The following is an 18,663-nucleotide window of genomic DNA, read 5'->3' as shown; positions in this document are numbered from 1 at the left end:
AAAAGTGTTTTTTTTTTCACTTTTTCATTGTTACGAATCAATTTGTGAAGCACCTGGGGGTTCCAAGTGCTCACTATGCATCTAGATAGGTGCCTTGGGGGGTCTAGTTTCCAAAATGGGGTCACTTGTGGGGGAGCTCCAATGTTTGGGCACACAGCGGCTCTCCAAACGCAACATGGTGTCGCTAACAATTTGAGCCAATTTTGCGTTAAATTTGTTAGCGGACACCATGTTGCATTTAGAGAGCCGCTGTGTGCCCAAATATTGGAGCTCCCCCACAAGTGACCCCATTTTGGAAACTAGACCCCCCCAAGGCACCTATCTAGATGCATTGTGAGCACTTGGAACCCTCAGGTGCTTCACAAATTGATTCATAAAAATGAAAAAGTGTTTTTTTTTTTCTCTTTTTCATTGTTACGAATCAATTTGTGAAGCACCTGGGGATTCCAAGTGCTCACTATGCATCTAGAAAGGTGCCTTGGGGGGTCTAGTTTCCAAAATGGGGTCACTTGTGGAGGAGCTCCAAAGTTTGGGCACACATGGGCTCTCCAAACACAACATGGCGTCCGCTAATTATTCAAGCAAATTTTACAATCAAAAAGTCAAATGGCGCTCCTTCCCTTCCGAGCCTTGCCGTGCGCCCAAACAGTGTTTTTTCCCCAAATATTGGGTATCTGCGTGCCCAGGGGAAATTGTACAACAAATTTTGGGGTCCATTTTTTCTTGTTACCCCTGTGAAAATAAAAAAAAATTGGGTCTAAAGTAACATTTTTGTGAAAAAAGTTAAATGTTCATTTTTTTCTTCCACATTCAAAAAATTCCTGTGAAGCACCTGAAGGGTTAATAAAGTTCTTGAATGTGGTTTTGAGCACCTTGAGGGGTGCAGTTTTTAGAATGGTGTCACTTTTGGGTATTTTCTGTCATAAAGACCTCTCAAAGTGACTTCAAATGTGATGTGGTCCCTAAAAAAATGGTTTTGTAAATTTTGTTGGAAAAATGAGAAATCGCTGGTCAACTTTTAACCCTTATAGCTCCCTAACAAAAAAAAAATTTTGGTTCCAAAATTGTGCTGATGTAAAGTAGACATGTGGGAAATGTTATTTATTAACTCTTTTGTGTGACATATCGCTCTGATTTCAGGGCTTAAAAATTCAAATTTTGAAAATTGCAAAATTTTCAAAATTTTCGCCAAATTTCCATTTTTTTCACAAATAAACGCAAGTGGTATCGAAGAAATTTTTCCACAATCATGAAGTACAATATGTCACGAAAAAACAATCTCAGAATCAGGGGGATCCGTTGAAGCGTTCCAGAGTAATTACCTCATAAAGTGACAGTGGTCAGAATTGTAAAAATTGGCCCGGTCATTAACGTGCAAACCACCCGCGGGGCTTAAGGGGTTAAAGAGGAGTAAAGTGTGACAAAATAGTTCTCAGCAGCGATCTGTGAGTCAGAGATGCTTCCAGGGGTCTTCCCCATGCTTCCACTCAACACTTTTCCCATCCATTTGAACATTTTCACTGGCCCCCAGATCTCCTTATAGGGGCTGCCGGAAAAATGCTTGAATTTCCCATTGACTCCCATTATACTTGTTACTCGAAATGAGCACCCGAGCATTAGGAATTGCTTAGTCCAAGTAACGAGCACCCAAGCATTTTAGTGCCAGCTCATCTCTAATTAGAACTAAAAAAAAATCTGACAGATTCGGCTTTCAATCATTTAAAAACCTGTTTTTAAAAACATTGTATTACATTATATTGTAGATACACAGTATTAACATACAGTGCTATTAGTATTGTATCTGCTACTGTGTATTACATCCCAGGTGACAATATTGTGAAAAGTAAAATTTTACCTATTGGTCTTTTTAAAGGACGTATAGAAGAGACAGACACTCTACAACTAATATTGAATAAGCCAAACTCCCAGTTATCATTCATACAAGTAAGAGTATGAAGCTGCACTAAGGCCTCATTCAGATGTCCATGCTTGCTCACGTTTGCAAAAAAATCGTCTTGGTGTTTTGAGTCCGAGTGTCCTTTGTGTTTTGGATCTGTCTGTCCTCAGGGTTTTGGATCTGAGTGTCCCCGGTGTTTTGGGTCCGAGTGTTCATGGTGTTATGGATTCAAATGTCTTCAGTATTTTGGATTTAAGGGTCCTTGGTGTTTTGGATACGAGTGTCCTCAGTATTTTGGATCTGAGTGTCCTCAGTGCTTTGGATCCGAGTGTCCTCAGTGCTTTGGATCCGAGTGTCCTCAGTGCTTTGGATCCGAGTGTCCTCAGTGCTTTGGATCCGAGTGTCCTCAGTGCTTTGGATCCGAGTGTCTTCAGTGCTTTGGATCAGAGTGTCCTCAGTGCTTTGGATCAGAGTGTCCTCAGTGCTTTGCATCTGAGTGTCCTCATATTTTTGGATTTAAGGGTCCTTGGTGTTTTGGATTCAAATGTCCTCAGTGCTTTGGATCCAAGTGTCTTCAGTGCTTTGGATCCGAGTGTCCTCAGTGTTTTAGATCTGAGGGTCCTCAGTGTTTTAGATCTGAGGGTCCCCGGTTTTTTCGATTCGAGAGTCCCCATTGTTTTGGATTTGGGTGTCATCATAGTTTCAATAGTGATTTTTACATTTGAATAAATAAAATAAATAAATGAATTATAAAGCTTCTCCTATTCTTTGCAATGTTAATCACTGACTGTACATTGATGTCGTCTGCTTGCTGTCCGTGTTTTTCACAGACTCATAGACTTCTATGGATACTTTTCATCCATGATGGCGGTAAAAAACGGGCATGTGAACAAGTCCATATACTATAATAGGTACATGTTCTATCCATGAAAACGTATGTCTGAATGAGGCCAAACTCACTAAATTCATGCATCAGTTCTGTAATAGTGAATAAACCGGTCATCATCTCTAGACTTCATCAGCGTGATGATGAGTACTCTGAAGGTTGTAGTGATTGAGCTTTCCCCATAAAGCTGATAAGTCCATATATATCACATACAATCCTTTCCTTGAAATATTTCAAATTAGAACGTTTCCCTAATTTTGCGAGTAATCTCCAAGCCTGAACGGACATAACTGAAGATCAACAAGTTGAAAGACGGATCCAGTGCAGCTGATGTTAATGGATGTAATGGCATCTCGTATCGTCTCCTTGAAATAAAATGATAAAAAAATAGAGTTATTTATACTGATCTTCTAATACAGTGGCTTAAGACCAATAATATATTTATCACCATGGCACAGAGGAGACCTTCCTACACATTAGTAATATGGTCATTGAATACGTTCTACAAACATAGATGATTCCTGAGCTGCAATCTGCCTGTTGACGATCCTCAGCCCGGACTCCTAAGATGCATTTATTGTGAACGGTTCCTGGGAATACTCGTTTCCTGATAATTGTGCAGTCCAAACAGACGGCCGATCACCGGACAAACCAGCAAAACGCTTGTTCATCAGAGAAAAGGATCTTTTGTGCTGCACAAAAACAATCATTGCTCTCGGCAGCACATCATCCTGTGTAACCAGGACGCGCGCTGCCGAGAACAGCACTGAACAACGTATTACAGAAATATTACAGATCTCTGGGTGTATCTGAAGTAGCCGATTTGCAGTCATTTGGTGCCTAAATTCAATATGTGTAAATGGAGCCTGACGCTCAATGTAGCCAGGAAACCATAATATTCTCCACTGTGCTCGTAGCAATGGCAGTCACCTGCTCAGAGTGATAACCGGGAGACCTGAGGGGGCAGGTACTTTATCTACTCTGTACCATTACACAGATCTCCCAACGCCATTTTTCTCTCTTCTTCTTATATCAATATTTTTTTCTCACATTTTTGGACCCCTCTCATCACCATAAGAGGGTCTTTATGACCACATTCATTTATCTAGATACTCATGCAGGTTTATCAGAGTCAGGGGACGAGTCTGAAGCTGCGAAAAGATGAAAAGATGCAAAATAACACAAAAAAAAAAGCAGAATGAAATTGATAACCGTTGACAGGGGTTTCCCTAATAATTCAGGGTGGGCTGCGATAACTGCCCCCGTGTCCCCTTGTGTGGTCTGTACAGGATGATATCGGCCTCATTCATCACAACCGTCTGACAGTAAAACTGTCTGTTACCCGTAGCAACCAAAGTTCAGCTTGTATTTTACCAGAGCAGCCAATCAGAGCTCAGCTTTCATTTTACCAGAGCAGCCAATCAGAGCTCAGCTTTCATTTTACCAGAGCAGCCAATCAGAGCTCAGCTTTCATTTGACCTCAGCAGTGTCAGACATCACAGAGGCCGTCGTCTCCTTCCTGTCAGTCGGGGGTCTCTCTTTGGTGAGTGGTAGCGTTATGTGAATGCTCAAAATGGCACATTGTGAAACACACGATTGTTCTACTTGTCAGTGTCCAGATCTTTCGGTTCCAGTAATAATGTGGAAGTGCTATAACAAAGGATCCATGAATGATGGCAAAAAATAGACAATCGCCATTGCTGCCGACATTCAGGACAGTATAATGAGAATCCTGAGGAAATTACTGTATAAATGATCCGAGCAGACACGTGTCAGCAGAGCGACATGACGCCGTGTATGGAAATGACTTCATCTGACGCCACTGAGTGTCAGCCGTGCAAAGGTTAAATGTTAGACAGAGGCGAGCGGAGTATGGAATGGTGGATGTGAAGGGAGGCGGCCATTAGGACTCCAGTAATGGGAAAGGGCGCCTTTCATCCACCAGCACTATGTTGTCGTGTAAAGTGCGGAGCTCACAGTCCCTGGAGATGTTTTCGGTATTCTGGGCAAAGGTTCATGACTTGTAAATGTTACGTTGGGTGATGTTATGTTGGACACATCGTACTTTTAATGCATTTATACTTTTATGAGGAAAATGTCTGAGGTGAGTGTTTATGACGCGGTGAATGGCGCGACAGAGGAGCTCATCTGACAGATGAGGGATAGTGTGACACGCAGAAGTAGTGCTGTAGCTTTAAAAGTATTCAGCAACTATTAGCAGTAATGAGACAGGAAGTGTTGTGCTCCAGAAGCATCCAGCAACTAGAGGGGTTAACACAGTCACAGGAGAAGGGGAGGGTTTTAGCAGAGCCCCAGGGGGATTGTGGGGAAGTTGTTTACTGTCTGGCTGGAGCCAAAGAGAAAGGTGGTGTGTGTGTTCTGTATCTCACAGAAGCCCCCCTGCAACTGATAAGGATTCAAGTCAGGAGTGAAGCTAAGCACAGGTCAGGTAGAGTTCCTGAACTAGCAGAGTAGAGTATTGTCAGGCAGAAAGATAAGGGCTGTAAGAAATGGTGTCACAGGGATCATCTCCCTCAGCAAACCCTCCCTCCTCCTCCATCTCACTGTGCTGTAAAGAATGCTGTGTTCATTAATGTGCCTTTGCATTAGAACTGTGCTGTCCTGTACTACTGGGAAGACTGTGAACTGCTGTGCTGCTAAGGAAACTGTACTGTATGTCACTGGAGCCTGTTACTCATAAGACTTAACTTGCACTGGCTGTGCGGCTTCTTATTAAATGCTACTGTTCTACCGTTTATGAGGACTCTTGTCAAGTGTGTCTGGTCAGCAAGTGAAACAACCTACGTGTCTGTGCCTGAGGGTCAATACCCCTGTGTGCCTGAGAGAAACTGCAGCACATGGTCTATGGTCGCCCTGAGTAACGGTTCCCCCAGGATTCCAAAGAATTCATGTAACCTGTCTCGCCCCTATCTGAACCTAGCACCATGCGTGTAACAATAGTATGGGCCTTGTCTGGTGAAAGAGACAAGTGGTGACCAGTCTGTACTGCTACTGAGGCCGAGACAGCTGATGCCGCCAGGGCCGCTGAAGTTAGGGAGAGTCATGGTTCACCATTTACCTGGAGAAATGCCTGCAACATGACCTGGTACTTAATTGAATAGGACCAGTGACCCCCAAGCCCGGAGGGAGTGATATTGGTCATAGGACAGTGACTACTGCCTGGAGGCAGAGGTTGGCAACAGAAAAGAAGTCATTGATGTCAGGCCACTATTTGGTAGAAGATAGTAAGCTGAATATGGCTATACTGAGACCAAGAGAGTTGTGTAGGGGACGGGATCTGTCAGGGCTGCCTTGGAGGAACCAGGGCTATGGTGGGCCTATGTGACACAGGGTAACAGGGACCACTGAAGATACAATGTGTGTGGGAGTGAAGGCTGCAAATTGTCTCTTCAGAGAGGAAGAGAACTAGAACTCTAGCGCCACCTACAGGAAGTAGTAATCCTAAAAGTCAATATTGACCCTTTAACGAGCCTTGTCACATGACTTAGCATGTCTTGGCTTTTATCCCACCTCACACAGTACTGAGCAGCTTGGACTATTCGAAAGGTACAGTAAATACAAATAAAAAATGACACCTTTTTGGATATAATTCTAACAGCAGTAATACTTGACACGGCCCCTCTGACATCACAAATAGTCAAATCTACTCCCTGCCGGCTGCGGTGTAATTCTTCTTTTCTGAAATGAAGCAGAGGAGATGGGATTAGCTGTAAAAAACTGAAGACATAATAACTGTATTCTAAAAAGTTTACAAACCTCCTGATTCCTTATATATATATATATATATATATATATATATATATATATATATATATATATATATATATAATCGTCTTATCCCGTCTGTCTGTCTTTCTGTCTGTCCTGGAAATCCCGCGTCGCTCATTGGTCCGGCAGCGGCCAATCAGCGCCGCGGGATTTCTGAAAAAAGATGGCGGCCGTTAGCGGCTCATCTGCGGGACGGAGCTCAGCGGCGATGCAGCCAGGAGATGACCGGCGCGAGGCGCTCATCTCCCGGCCGGTAACAGCGGAAGGACCCCGACCGCTGGCGCCGCTGACCTCCATGAGGAGGGGAGGACCGGGGAGCGGCGCTGAAGGTCGGGATACTTCTGCTGCGAGCGCCCGCTCATGTCCCGGGTTCTCGCAGCGGAAGTACCCGCACAGGCAGCGCCGCTCCCCGGTCCTCACCAAGACAATTCGATGATTGGTCGGGTCCGAAGACCGCGACCAATCACTGATCTTGCCGCAAAAGTTAAACACTACTGTGCTGATTGGTCGCAGATGCTGCCCGCGACCAATCACCGATTTGGGCGCCAAATTTAAATATCGGCCGCGACCAATCAGCGATCTTGGCTCCACATTTAAACACCGCTGTGCTGATTGGTCGCCGACGCCGGGCGCGACCAATCACCGATTTTGGCGCCACATTTAAATAGCGTCCGCGACCAATCAGCACAGTAGTGTTTAACTTTTGCGGCAAGATCAGTGATTGGTTGCGGGCCAAGACCGCGACCAATCACCGATTTGTGTGGCACATTTAAATAGCGGCCGCGACCAATTGGATGTCAGCGCCACTCCCCGGTCCTCCCTTCACACCCTAGGCGCATGGATGTCAGCGGCGCTGCCTGTGCGGATACTTCCGCTGCGAGAACCCAGGACATGAGCGGGCGCTCACAGCAGAAGTATCCCGACCCACAGCGCCGCACCACGGTCCTCCCTTGACACGCTAGCCGCTGATGTCCCCATAGTATCCGCATGGTGTTACAAAGGTCCGGACATTTGTGTTAAAAATCGCTGATTGGTCGCTGGCGCTGACCGCGACCAATCACTGATTTGGCCGCCACATTTAAATATCGGCAGCGAACAATCACCGATCTTAGCGCCACATTTAAACACCGCTGTGCTCATTGGTCGCGGACGCTATTTAAATGTTGCGCCCAAATCGGTGATCCAGCCGCGACCAATCAGCGAGATTGGCGCCAAATTTAAACAGTGCTCTGCTGATTGGTCGCAGTTGCCAGCCGCAACCAATCAGCAAGATTGGCGCCAAATTTAAACAACGCTCTGCTGATTGGTCGCAGTTGCCAGCCGCGACCAATCAGCGAGATTGGCGCCTAATTTAAACACCGCTATGATCTTCCGACGGCAAGTGTGATCGGAGGACCGAGGAGCGGCGCCGCCGGTCGGGATGCTTCTGCTGCGAGCAGCCGCTCATCTCCCAGCTGCTCGCAGCGGAAGTACCCGCACAGGCAGCGCCGCTCCCCGGTCCTCACTAATACGACGCTGATTGGTTGCGGCCGCCGGCCCCGACCAATCATCGATATGGGCGGCAAATTTAAACCCCGCTCTGCTGATTGGTCGCGGTGGCCGGCCCCGACCAATCAGCGATTTTGGTGCAAAATTTAAACAACGCTCTGCTGATTGGTCACGGACGCCAGCCGCGACCAATCACCGAGATTGGCGCCAAATCTAAACAACGCTCTGCTGATTGGTCGCGGTCGCCATTTTGTGGTGGACGGCAGCAGAGAGCCCTTTATTCCTGATACTTACTTTTGTTTATAATAACTCCAGCAATGATGGATGTGAAAATAAGAATGATGGAGACCACCGCACTGATGATCACAGCCAGGAGGAAAGCTCGTGGTGATTCTAAAAGGTAAAACAAGGAGAACATGATATCATCTATGATGTAAAGAGGTAAAATGATATGTTTTCGAGAAGTTGTTTGACGGGTGACAACTAATATGGCTGCACTTCCTTTTATCTGCTTTACAAAAATGGCTGCAGCAATAAAATAAGAAAATATTATATCTTTATAAGTAGATAAACTATAAAGACCAAAATGGCTGTTTTCACCAAAAAAGAGAAAACCCTATTTAACATGAAGAGGAAGGTATCTAGACTATGTTTTCCTTTGGACATACGGACTACGTAGATCACACTCACCCCATTTTATGAGGAGCGGCTCCTCCAGGCTGCTGTGATCCACATAACAGGAGTAGCTGTCACCCTCTTTGGGGGTCACTTCTGCGCTGACCCTGATCTGATAGGTGCCGTCAGGATTGGGGAGGACGTGTGTGGTCTCATATGAGTGAACCTCGTCCTCCCCGTTCATCCACTTCACATCCACAGCTCGGGGGTAAAATCCATACACCTGGCAGTGAAGCTTCATGGTGTCTCCTTTCTCCTGACTGGACACCTTCACCTGGGGCCGAACTGAGAGGGAGAAAAGAAAAAGCATATGTCTGACTGCAGATAACATTATTTACTGATGTGGGGTAAGAATTTTAAGGATTGCGGGGGCATTTATGCATATAGCATTTATGCATACTTTATCGAAGTGCCATAATTTATCAAAGTGCCGCGGCAGTTAGAAAATGGCAGTTGGACAGGGCAGGAGACAGGTAAGACATGCAAGACAATTAAACAAACTTGCTTCCAGGTCATCTTTTTGGCAAACAGTATTCACCATTTGTATCTATGCCATTTATATTCTGGCTGCTACAATCATCCACATTCACCGTTCTCCCACAAATTCGGCACACTTCATCCATATTAACCCCTCACGCCTCTCTTCTCCTATGTACAGCTGTCATGCTCTCTTCACAATGTTATACCACACAGATCCATTCATTCCCACCATACAACACAGGAAAAGCTCTCACAAATCACTCAATCATCTGCTCACTCTCTGTATCTTCCTTCTCTTAGTCGCAGGTGATATTTCTCCCAACCCAGGATCCTCCAGTAATAATAACACTAACTCTTTCCCTGTTACATTCAGAAACCCTGCTAATCTCATTAATATTCCCTGCATATCTTCTGTTTCATTCAACTGTGCCCTTTGGAATGCTCACTCAGCTTGTAATAAACTCTCTTACATCCATGACTTTTTCCTCTCTAATTCCCTCAACCTTCTGACTCTCACTGAAACCTGGATCCAGCAGTCGGACACTACCGCCGCTGCAGCTCTCTCCTATGGTGGCCTACATTTCTCTCATACCCCGCGACCTGACAACAGATCAGGGGGAGGTGTTGATCTGCTTCTTTCAACAAAATGTACTTTTCAGGTTATCCCCCCTATACCCTCCCTTATCTTCCCGTCTTTTGAGGCCCACACAGTCAGACTCTACCGACCCTTCTCCCTGCGAGTGGCGGTTGTCTATCGCCCTCCAGGTCCCCCCCGTCAATTCCTGGATCACTTTGCTGCCTGGCTTCCAAATTTTCTATCCTGCGACATCCCCACGATAATCATCGGAGATTTTAACATCCCAATTGGCGATTCTCTTTCCCCATCTGCCGCTCACTTTTTTATATCACTAACCTCCTCCTTCGGCATTTCACAGCTTGCTAATTCTCCTACACATGAAGACGGGAACACATTGGACCTGATCTTCTCCCGGCTTTGCTCAGTACATGACTTTACTAACTCTCCCCTTCCACTCTCTGACCATAATCTTCTTTCATTCTCTGTCAAGAACTGTGACTCTACTCAAGACACTCCCACCGTCCACACTTATAGAAATTTACGCGCCATTAACAGCCAGAAATTTATAAAAAGGTTGCAATCATCATTGGCCCCAATCTCCTCCCTCTCATGTCCAGACTCTGCATTGAAGCATTATAACAAAATAATGCTATGCGCCCTGGATGAAGCCGCACCTCCTACACAAAGAAAAATTCAGCATAGACGGCGACAACCCTGGCACACGCCTCAAACACGTCTTCTCCAGAGGTACTCCAGGTGCGCTGAAAGGCTGTGGAGAAAATCAAATCTGCCCGAAGATTTCCTCCATTATAAATTTATGCTGAAAACATATAACTCTGCCCTTCACCTCTGCAAACAAACATACTTTAACAACCTCATCATCTCACTTTCCAATAATCCTAAACGACTCTGACACGTTTCATTCTCTCCTCAATCAAACAACACAGGCCCCGACCACCGACCTCAGCGCTGACAATCTGGCCAATTATTTCAAAGAAAAAAATTGACAATATCCGACAGGAAATTTTCTCCCAATCCCCAAATGTTATGCATGCTCTCCCCCGCCACATTGTATCTTGCTCACTTTCTGACTTCGAACCAGTCACGGAAGATGAAGTGATCAGGCTCCTTGCATCTTCTCGCCCTACCACCTGCACCAGTGACCCTATTCCCTCACATCTCCTTCAGTCCCTTGCTCCAGTTGTCACCACTCACCTAACTAAAATTTTCAACCTCTCCCTCTCATCCGGTATCTTTCCCTCTTCTTTTAAACACGCCAGCATACAACCATTACTTAAAAAACCATCCCTTGACCTGAACTGCACGGCCAACTACAGACCTGTTTCCAATCTTCCCTTTATCTCTAAACTCCTGGAACGCCTAGTCCACTCCCGTCTCATCCGCTATCTCTCAGACAACTCTCTTCTTGACCCTTTACAATCTGGTTTCCGCTCTTAACATTCTACTGAAACTGCCCTCACTAAAGTCTCTAATGATTTACTAACAGCTAAATCTAATGGTCACTACTCCCTGCTGATTCTCCTGGATCTCTCTGCAGCATTCGACACTGTGGATCACCAGCTCCTCCTCACTATGCTCCGCTCTATCGGCCTCAAGGACACTGTTTTCTCCTCGTTCTCCTCCTATCTCTCTGACCGCTCCTTCTCTGTGTCTTTTGCCGGCTCCTCCTCCTCCCTACTTCCCCTTACTGTCGGGGTTCCTCAAGGATCAGTCCTAGGCCCCCTTCTTTTCTCCTTATACACCGCTCCTATTGGACAAACAATCAGCAGATTCGGTTTTCAGTACCATCTCTATGCTGATGACACCCAATTATACACCTCTGCTCCGGACATCACCCCTGCATTACTACAAAAGACCAGTGATTGTCTTTCTGCTGTGTCTAACATTATGTCCTCCCTCTACCTAAAACTGAATCTGTCAAAAACTGAACTACTCGTCTTTCCTCCCTCCACTAACCTACCTGTGCCCGATATTGCCATTTCCGTTTGTGGCTCAACCATTACTCCCCAGCAACAAGCCCGCTGTCTTGGGGTCATTTTTGATTCAGATCTTTCTTTCACTCCTCACATCAAATCACTCGCTCGTTCATGTCATCTACACCTCAAAAACATCTCAAGAATCAGGACTTTTCTCACCTTTGACTCGGCAAAAACTCTTACTGTAGCTCTTATTCATTCTCGTCTTGACTATTGCAACGCTCTACTAATCGACCTCCCTCTTACGAAACACTCCTTTCTCCAATCCCTCCTTAACGCAGCAGCCAGGATCATATTCCTCGCCAACCGCTACACCGATGCCTCTTCCCTGTGCCAGTCATTGCATTGGTTGCCCATCCAATATTGAGTTCAATTTAAACTTATCACGCTTACCCACAAAGTGCTCCATGCTTCAGTACCCCCCTACATCTCCTCTCTTGTCTCAGTCTACCACCCTACACGTGCCCTCCGTTCTGCAAATGACTTAAAACTAAAATCCTCCATAATCCGAACTTCCCACTCCCGTCTCCAAGATTTCTCGCGTGCTGCGCCAATTCTTTGGAATGCATTACTTAGGACAGTTCGATTAATTCCCAATACCCACAGTTTCAAGCAAACCCTAAAAACACATTTCCTTAGACTGGTGTATCGCCTAAACACACTCTGTCCGTCCCAGTTTTCCCCCACATTAAAATCTTCTTCAACTTCAGGTTCATACCAACCATGCACTTAATAGCCTCTGTCAGGACTGCACACATACTGGCCGGCGACCAGTCCATGTATTATTTATCCTATATAGTATATCAAGGCTGCATTATACAATATATGTACTTTTTACCTTTTGTGTCTCCCCCATTTTCCTCAGACTGTAAGCTTGCGAGCAGGGCCCTCACTCCTTTCGATATGAGATATGCTTATTCTGTATTGTCTGTATATGTCCCCCCTAAAATTTGTAAAGTGCTGCGGAATATGTTGGCGCTATAAAAATATAAACTATTATTATTATCACAGTTCCACTGTTGTCCTGCTGTCAACGTCAGTCCCAGCATCTCTACCTCTGCATTTGCTTTGACATAAGAGAGAGCTTCCTTCTCTTCCCTGTATGGATGATGTAAATGTGGCGCCCCTGCGGGTCCAGTTGCCACAGAGGTATTGCACCTCACCCAGAGTTGTGGCACCCCACTCCCAGGTAAGGAAGAAACACTACCCGGAACCCACACACTTGCATCCAGCACTACACCACTCCAGACCTGCAGACGGGGCAAGATGCTCTTGGTCACGGCTGAGCCCTGTCCCTGGCTGGAGGTGGGGGGGGGCCAAAGGAGATGGAACCATGTAGTGGGTGTGGGTGGAGGAAGCAACAAAGAGGAGAACCCTAGCAGAGGGTATAAGAAGAAGGGGAACCTTCTAGAAGGGGTTCAGTCACGGCTGTAAGCCCAGGAGGGAGGTCCTGCTTGTGACAGGTCCAGACAGGAGGGGGCCCAGAGTAAGGGGCCCAGAAGAAGGAAGAAGAGACAGAGGTGGTCTCAGGGGCACGGGAGCGTGGATGCTCTCCGTGGGACCCTCATCCACCCGACCGCTGTTGAGTGGAGGGACCAGGCTGCAGAAGGGGACCGGCCCCAGACTAGTGGAGAACAACCAGGCTCAGCTAGCCAACCGGAGGCCGCAGCATTTTTAAGGTGTTGCAGCCGAAATACACAAGTACATCGCCGAAAAGGTGGCCACATAGGGTCCAGGGGACTGAGAGTAAGTCGCCTGACAAGGCCCGAGGCCACTGGCTTGGAACACTGATTGTGAGGTGCAGGGCAGGAGGGCGAGAGCCAGCGCAGAGAGACGGCCAGAGAGGCTCATAAGAAGGGGATCCCGACTAAGTGTACCTGAACTGCCTGGGAGTTGACTGGATCCCTTACTTGGAGAACACAGGATGACGTGGGCGGTTATAACCGGCTGCAGTGATAATCTGGAACTGCGTAAGAACTGTGAGTAAAGCCTGAAGACTGCACCCCATTGTGTCCTTAATTTATTGCTGCGTCACCGGCCCTGCACTACACTGTCCCTGCCAACAACGTCTACCTCATCAAGTCCTATATACTGCCCTGGAGCTTAGCTCTGCCCGTGGAGAGCTGCACTATCTCTGCTGTGTCATCATCAGCCCCAGTGGATCTGCACCGCAGCGGCGGCCCCCTATAGCCGCATACCACGGGTGGTGTCACGAACATTATCCCCAAATCTTTATTGCCCCAATTGACTCTTCACTTTATTTTATTGACCGCCCTGGGCCACGGACCGGGTCACTGCCACCGTGACAACCCCAATAGAAAAGGACCGGACCGGCTACCGAGTACTCCACGGCCCAGGGGGCGCGTCATAAATAACACGTGTCAAACTCCGGCCTGTGGGCCAAATCTGGCCCACAGGGCAGTTATATTTGGCCCTCAACACCAGAACCGCCACCACAATGGTGAGGCCATTATTCTGTATGAAGGACAATGTGGGGCCATTATTCTGTATGGAGGACTATGTGGGGCCATCATACTGTATGGAGGACTATGTGAGGCCCATTATTCTGTATGGAAGACTATGTGGGGCTCATTATTCTGTATGGAGGACTATGTGGGGCCATCATACTGTATGGAGGACTATGTGAGGCCCATTATTCTGTATGGAAGACTATGTGGGGCTCATTATTCTGTATGGAGGACTATGTGGGGCCATTATTCTGTATGGAGGACTATGTGGGGCCCATTATTCTGTATGGAGGACTATGTGGGGCCATTATTCTGTATAGAGCACTATGTGGGGCCATTATACTGTATGGAGCACTATGTGGGGCCGTTATTCTGTATAGAGCACTATGTGGGGCCATTATACTGTATGGAGGACTATGTGGGGCCATTATTCTGTATGGAGGACTATGTGGGGCCATTATTCTGTATAAAGGACTATGTAGGGCCATTATTCTGTATAGAGCACTATGTGGGGCCATTATACTGTATGGAGGACTATGTGGGGCCATTATTCTGTATGGAGGACTATGTGGGGCCATTATTCTGTATAGAGCACTATGTGGGGCCATTATTCCGTAAGGAGGACTATGTGGGGTCCATTATACTGTATGGAGGACTATGTGGGGCCATTATTCTGTATGGAGGACTATGTGGGGCCCATTATACTGTATGGAGGACTATATGGGCCCATTATACTGTATGGAGGACTATGTTGGGCCATTATTCTGTATGGAGGACTATGTTGGGCCATTATTCTGTATGGAGGACTATGTGGGGCCATTATTCTGTATGGAGGACTATGTGGGACCATTATTCTGTATAGAGCACTATGTGAGGCCATTATACTGTATGGAGGACTATGTGGAGCCATTATTCTGTAAGGAGGACTATGAGGGGCCATTATTCTGTATGGAGGACTATGTGGGGTCCATTATACTGTATGGAGGACTATGTGGGGCCATTATTCTGTATGGAGGACTATGTGACGCCATTATTCTGTATGGAGGAATATGTGGAGCAATTATACTGTATGGAGGACTATGTGGGGCCATTATTCTGTTTGGAGGACAATATGATCCCCATTATAGTGTATAGAGCACTATGTGGGGCCCATTGTTCTGTATGGAGGACTATGTGGGGCTTATTATTCTGAATGGAGGACTATGTGAGGCCCATTATACTGCAAGGAGCACTCTGTGAGGTCCATTATACTGTATGGATAACTATGTGGGGCCTATTATTCTGTAAGGAGGACTATGGAGGCCCATTATTCTGTAAGGAGGACTATGGAGTGGCCATTCTTCTGTATGGAGGACTATGGAGGCCCATTACTCTGTATGGAGGTCTATGAAGGCCCATTATTCTGTAAGGAGGACTATGGAGTGGCCATTCTTCTGTATGGAGGACTATGTTGGGCTCATTATACTGTATACTGGTTGGCCCGCTACTTTGCCCAAGTTTTTCATTTTGGCCCTCTGTGTAAGTTTGACATCCCTGATGTAAATGAAGGAAGTTAGTTGGCTGACATTACCTATGCCAGATCCCTTATAATGTCTTATATCAGCCATGATAGACAGGGGATTTGTATAGCTAATAAAATTAGCCAGACAGACTGCCCCTTCATATACAGGGTGATTCAAAAAGGATGGGGTAAAATTATAGCCTCAGTATTCATAATTGAGAGAACATAATACACATTTATTGACACTAAAGGACACTATATGAGCCAGATTCATCTGGAATCCAGAAGTCTGGTGTAAAAGCTTCGAAAAGTTTAAAAAATAAGGATCAACTTGAGGTTGCACCAAAGTTTTATGTCTTTTGGCATCTTATCTTAGAGAGAACAAAAATAATTCACAGTCCATAATCAGACATGCCAGATCCTTAACGTCCCCAACCAAGAGCATGACGATTGCGGGCGCAGAGGGTGGCCTGCAGAGAATGCACATTCAGCTGACATATATTGTGGCGCAGAGACCTGCTGGGTCCCAGCACTTCAATACCTGCCGCTGGCCAATCAGAGGCCAGCAGCTGAAGTCAGCATGCCAGTCACAGGCAACGCATAGCAGTGACGTCATGCACCGCCTATAGCAGGCACGCCGAAGTCAGCTGCCGGCCTCTTCGCCAGCTATTGAAGGTGGAGCCACGTGTCGTGGGAGCAGAGGAAGGTAAGAAGACTCTTTTTTTTTTTAAATGTGTTAGAGAACAGCAACAGAATGGGAATCATTATTACAGGAGGGACCCAGGCACTGGAACATTATTTGACATTATTACTGAAAGAGGCCCAGAAGACATTATTACCGAAGAGGGCCCAGGATGAAGGACATTATACCAGTAAGGGGCCCAGGAAGGAGGACATTATACCAGGAAGGAGCCCAGGATGGGTGATATTAGTACAGGCTCTAGGACATTATTACATTATGGAGGGAGGGGCAACACGTATGTCTTTATGGGATTTAGAACACTACAAGGGCTAAACACTACAAGAGCTAAAACATCTCACTAATAAGTCCAAATTTTGCACTGGGGCCAACTAGACTCTAGTTACACCATGGCTCAGACAATGAATTGTCCAAGATCAACATAAATATTACACAGTAGGCCGAACCAGTCGATAGGGGAGAAAACAAGGGGATCTGCTACTTTGGATCTAATCCTTATAAACAAGGAGGAAATGGTTGAGGAGGTAAAAGTGGCTGGGACCCTAGGAGGCAGCGATCATGCTATTATAGAATTTTGGATAACTAGAGGAGGAAGACATGTGAAGACTCAAACTTCAAGGTTAGATTTTAGAAAGGCAGATTTTAAGAGACTCAGAAAGAGAATAGGAGGGATCCAATGGCTGGATGTCCTTAAGGACAAAAATGTCCAGGAAGGATGGGAAATTTTTAAAAATGAGATTCTCAAAGCACAATCGTTAACAATCCCGAAAAGTAGGAAGAATGGGAAGCATTTAAGGAAACCAGGATGGATGAACACAGAACTTAAACACATGCTAAAAAGAAAGAAAGAAATGTTTATTAAATGGAAAGAGGGAGGCATATCTAAAGAAGATTATAATGCAGTCTGCAGATCCTGCAGGGCATGTATCAGGTTAGCTAAAGCTGACAATGAATTAAGGCTTGCAAGAGATGTCAAAAGCAATAAAAAAGGATTTTGGGGGTATGTCAAAAGTAAAAGAAAAGTCAAAGATGCTATAGGATTTTTACAGGATGAAAATGGAGAAATGGTAAGAGAGGATGTTGAGAAGGCCAAACTTTTTAATTCCTATTTTGCATCTGTTTTCTCTCAGAAAGAAAATGTAACATCAACTGATCTTCACTGTCCTTTTAAAGGAATAGAAGAATCCAAGTTATCTGTAAACAGAAAGATTGTGAGGGAATATTTAGCTAACATAAATGAGTTCAAGTCTCCAGGTCCAGATGAATTACACCCCAGAGTACTGAAGGAGATCGTAGAAGAAATTTTAGAACCACTCTCCATAATCTTTGAAAATTCTTGGAGAACAGGAGAAGTCCCAGAAGACTGGAGAAGAGCAAATGTTGTTCCTATCTTCAAAAAGGGGAAGAAGGTGGACCCAGGGAACTATAGGCCGGTGAGTCTGACTTCTATACCAGGAAAGATCTTTGAACAAATTATTAAACAACATGTATGTAAGTACCTGGATAAGAATGAAGTGATTAACCAGAGTCAGCATGGGTTTATAACTAACAAGTCATGTCAGACTAACTTAATTTCCTTCTATGACAGAATCACTGACTGGGTGGATCAGGGAAATGCTGTAGATATAGTATATCTTGACTTCAGCAAAGCATTTGACAAAGTATCTCACACCATCCTTATTGAAAAAATGACCAAGTATGCAATGGACCAGGCAACTGTTAGGTGGATTCATAACTGGCTTAGTGATCGGACTCAAAGGGTGATTGTAAATGGCTTCACATCCAGCTGGATGAATGTCTCAAGTGGGGTACCACAGGGCTCCGTCCTGGGACCTGTATTGTTCAACATCTTTATCAATGATTTAGATGAAGGAATTGAGGGTAAACTGATTAAATTTGCTGATGACACAAAGCTAGGAGGGATAGCTAATACTAGAGAAGAGAGAGAGATGATTCAAAAAGACCTAAATAAACTGGAGCAGTGGGCAGCAACCAACAGAATGGTTTTTAACAGGGAAAAATGCAAAGTACTACATCTGGGCAATAAAAATGAAAAAAGCATATACAGAATGGGAGGAATAGAGCTAAGCAACAGTACATGTGAAAAAGACTTAGGTATACTAATAGATCATAGACTGAACATGAGTCAACAGTGTGATGCAGCAGCAAAAAAGGCAAATACAATTCTGGGATGTATTAACAGAA

The 18,663-nt window shown here is 45.5% G+C and overlaps 1 protein-coding gene across 1 annotated transcript in view; it reads right to left on the bottom strand.

Moving 5' to 3' along the window:
* Nucleotides 1-1,314: 1,314 nt before the first annotated feature.
* Nucleotides 1,315-18,663, bottom strand: part of LOC141155252 (major histocompatibility complex class I-related gene protein-like) — a 32,311-nt gene continuing 14,962 nt past the window's right edge. The window contains exons 4-7 of the mRNA XM_073642053.1: nt 8,751-9,020; nt 8,355-8,453; nt 6,380-6,482; nt 1,315-3,148 (exon numbers count right to left, since the gene is read on the bottom strand). Of these exons, the coding sequence (XP_073498154.1) occupies nt 6,448-6,482; nt 8,355-8,453; nt 8,751-9,020 (404 nt within the window). The 3' untranslated portion in view covers nt 1,315-3,148; nt 6,380-6,447. The remainder of the gene's footprint in view (nt 3,149-6,379; nt 6,483-8,354; nt 8,454-8,750; nt 9,021-18,663) is intronic.

This window comes from Phyllobates terribilis, unplaced genomic scaffold (genome assembly GCF_046119375.1).
Source record: "Phyllobates terribilis strain yellow unplaced genomic scaffold, ASM4611937v1 Scaffold_7__3_contigs__length_470593459, whole genome shotgun sequence".
Lineage (NCBI taxonomy): Eukaryota > Metazoa > Chordata > Amphibia > Anura > Dendrobatidae > Phyllobates > Phyllobates terribilis.
This window is presented reverse-complemented; position numbering and strand designations above follow the sequence as displayed.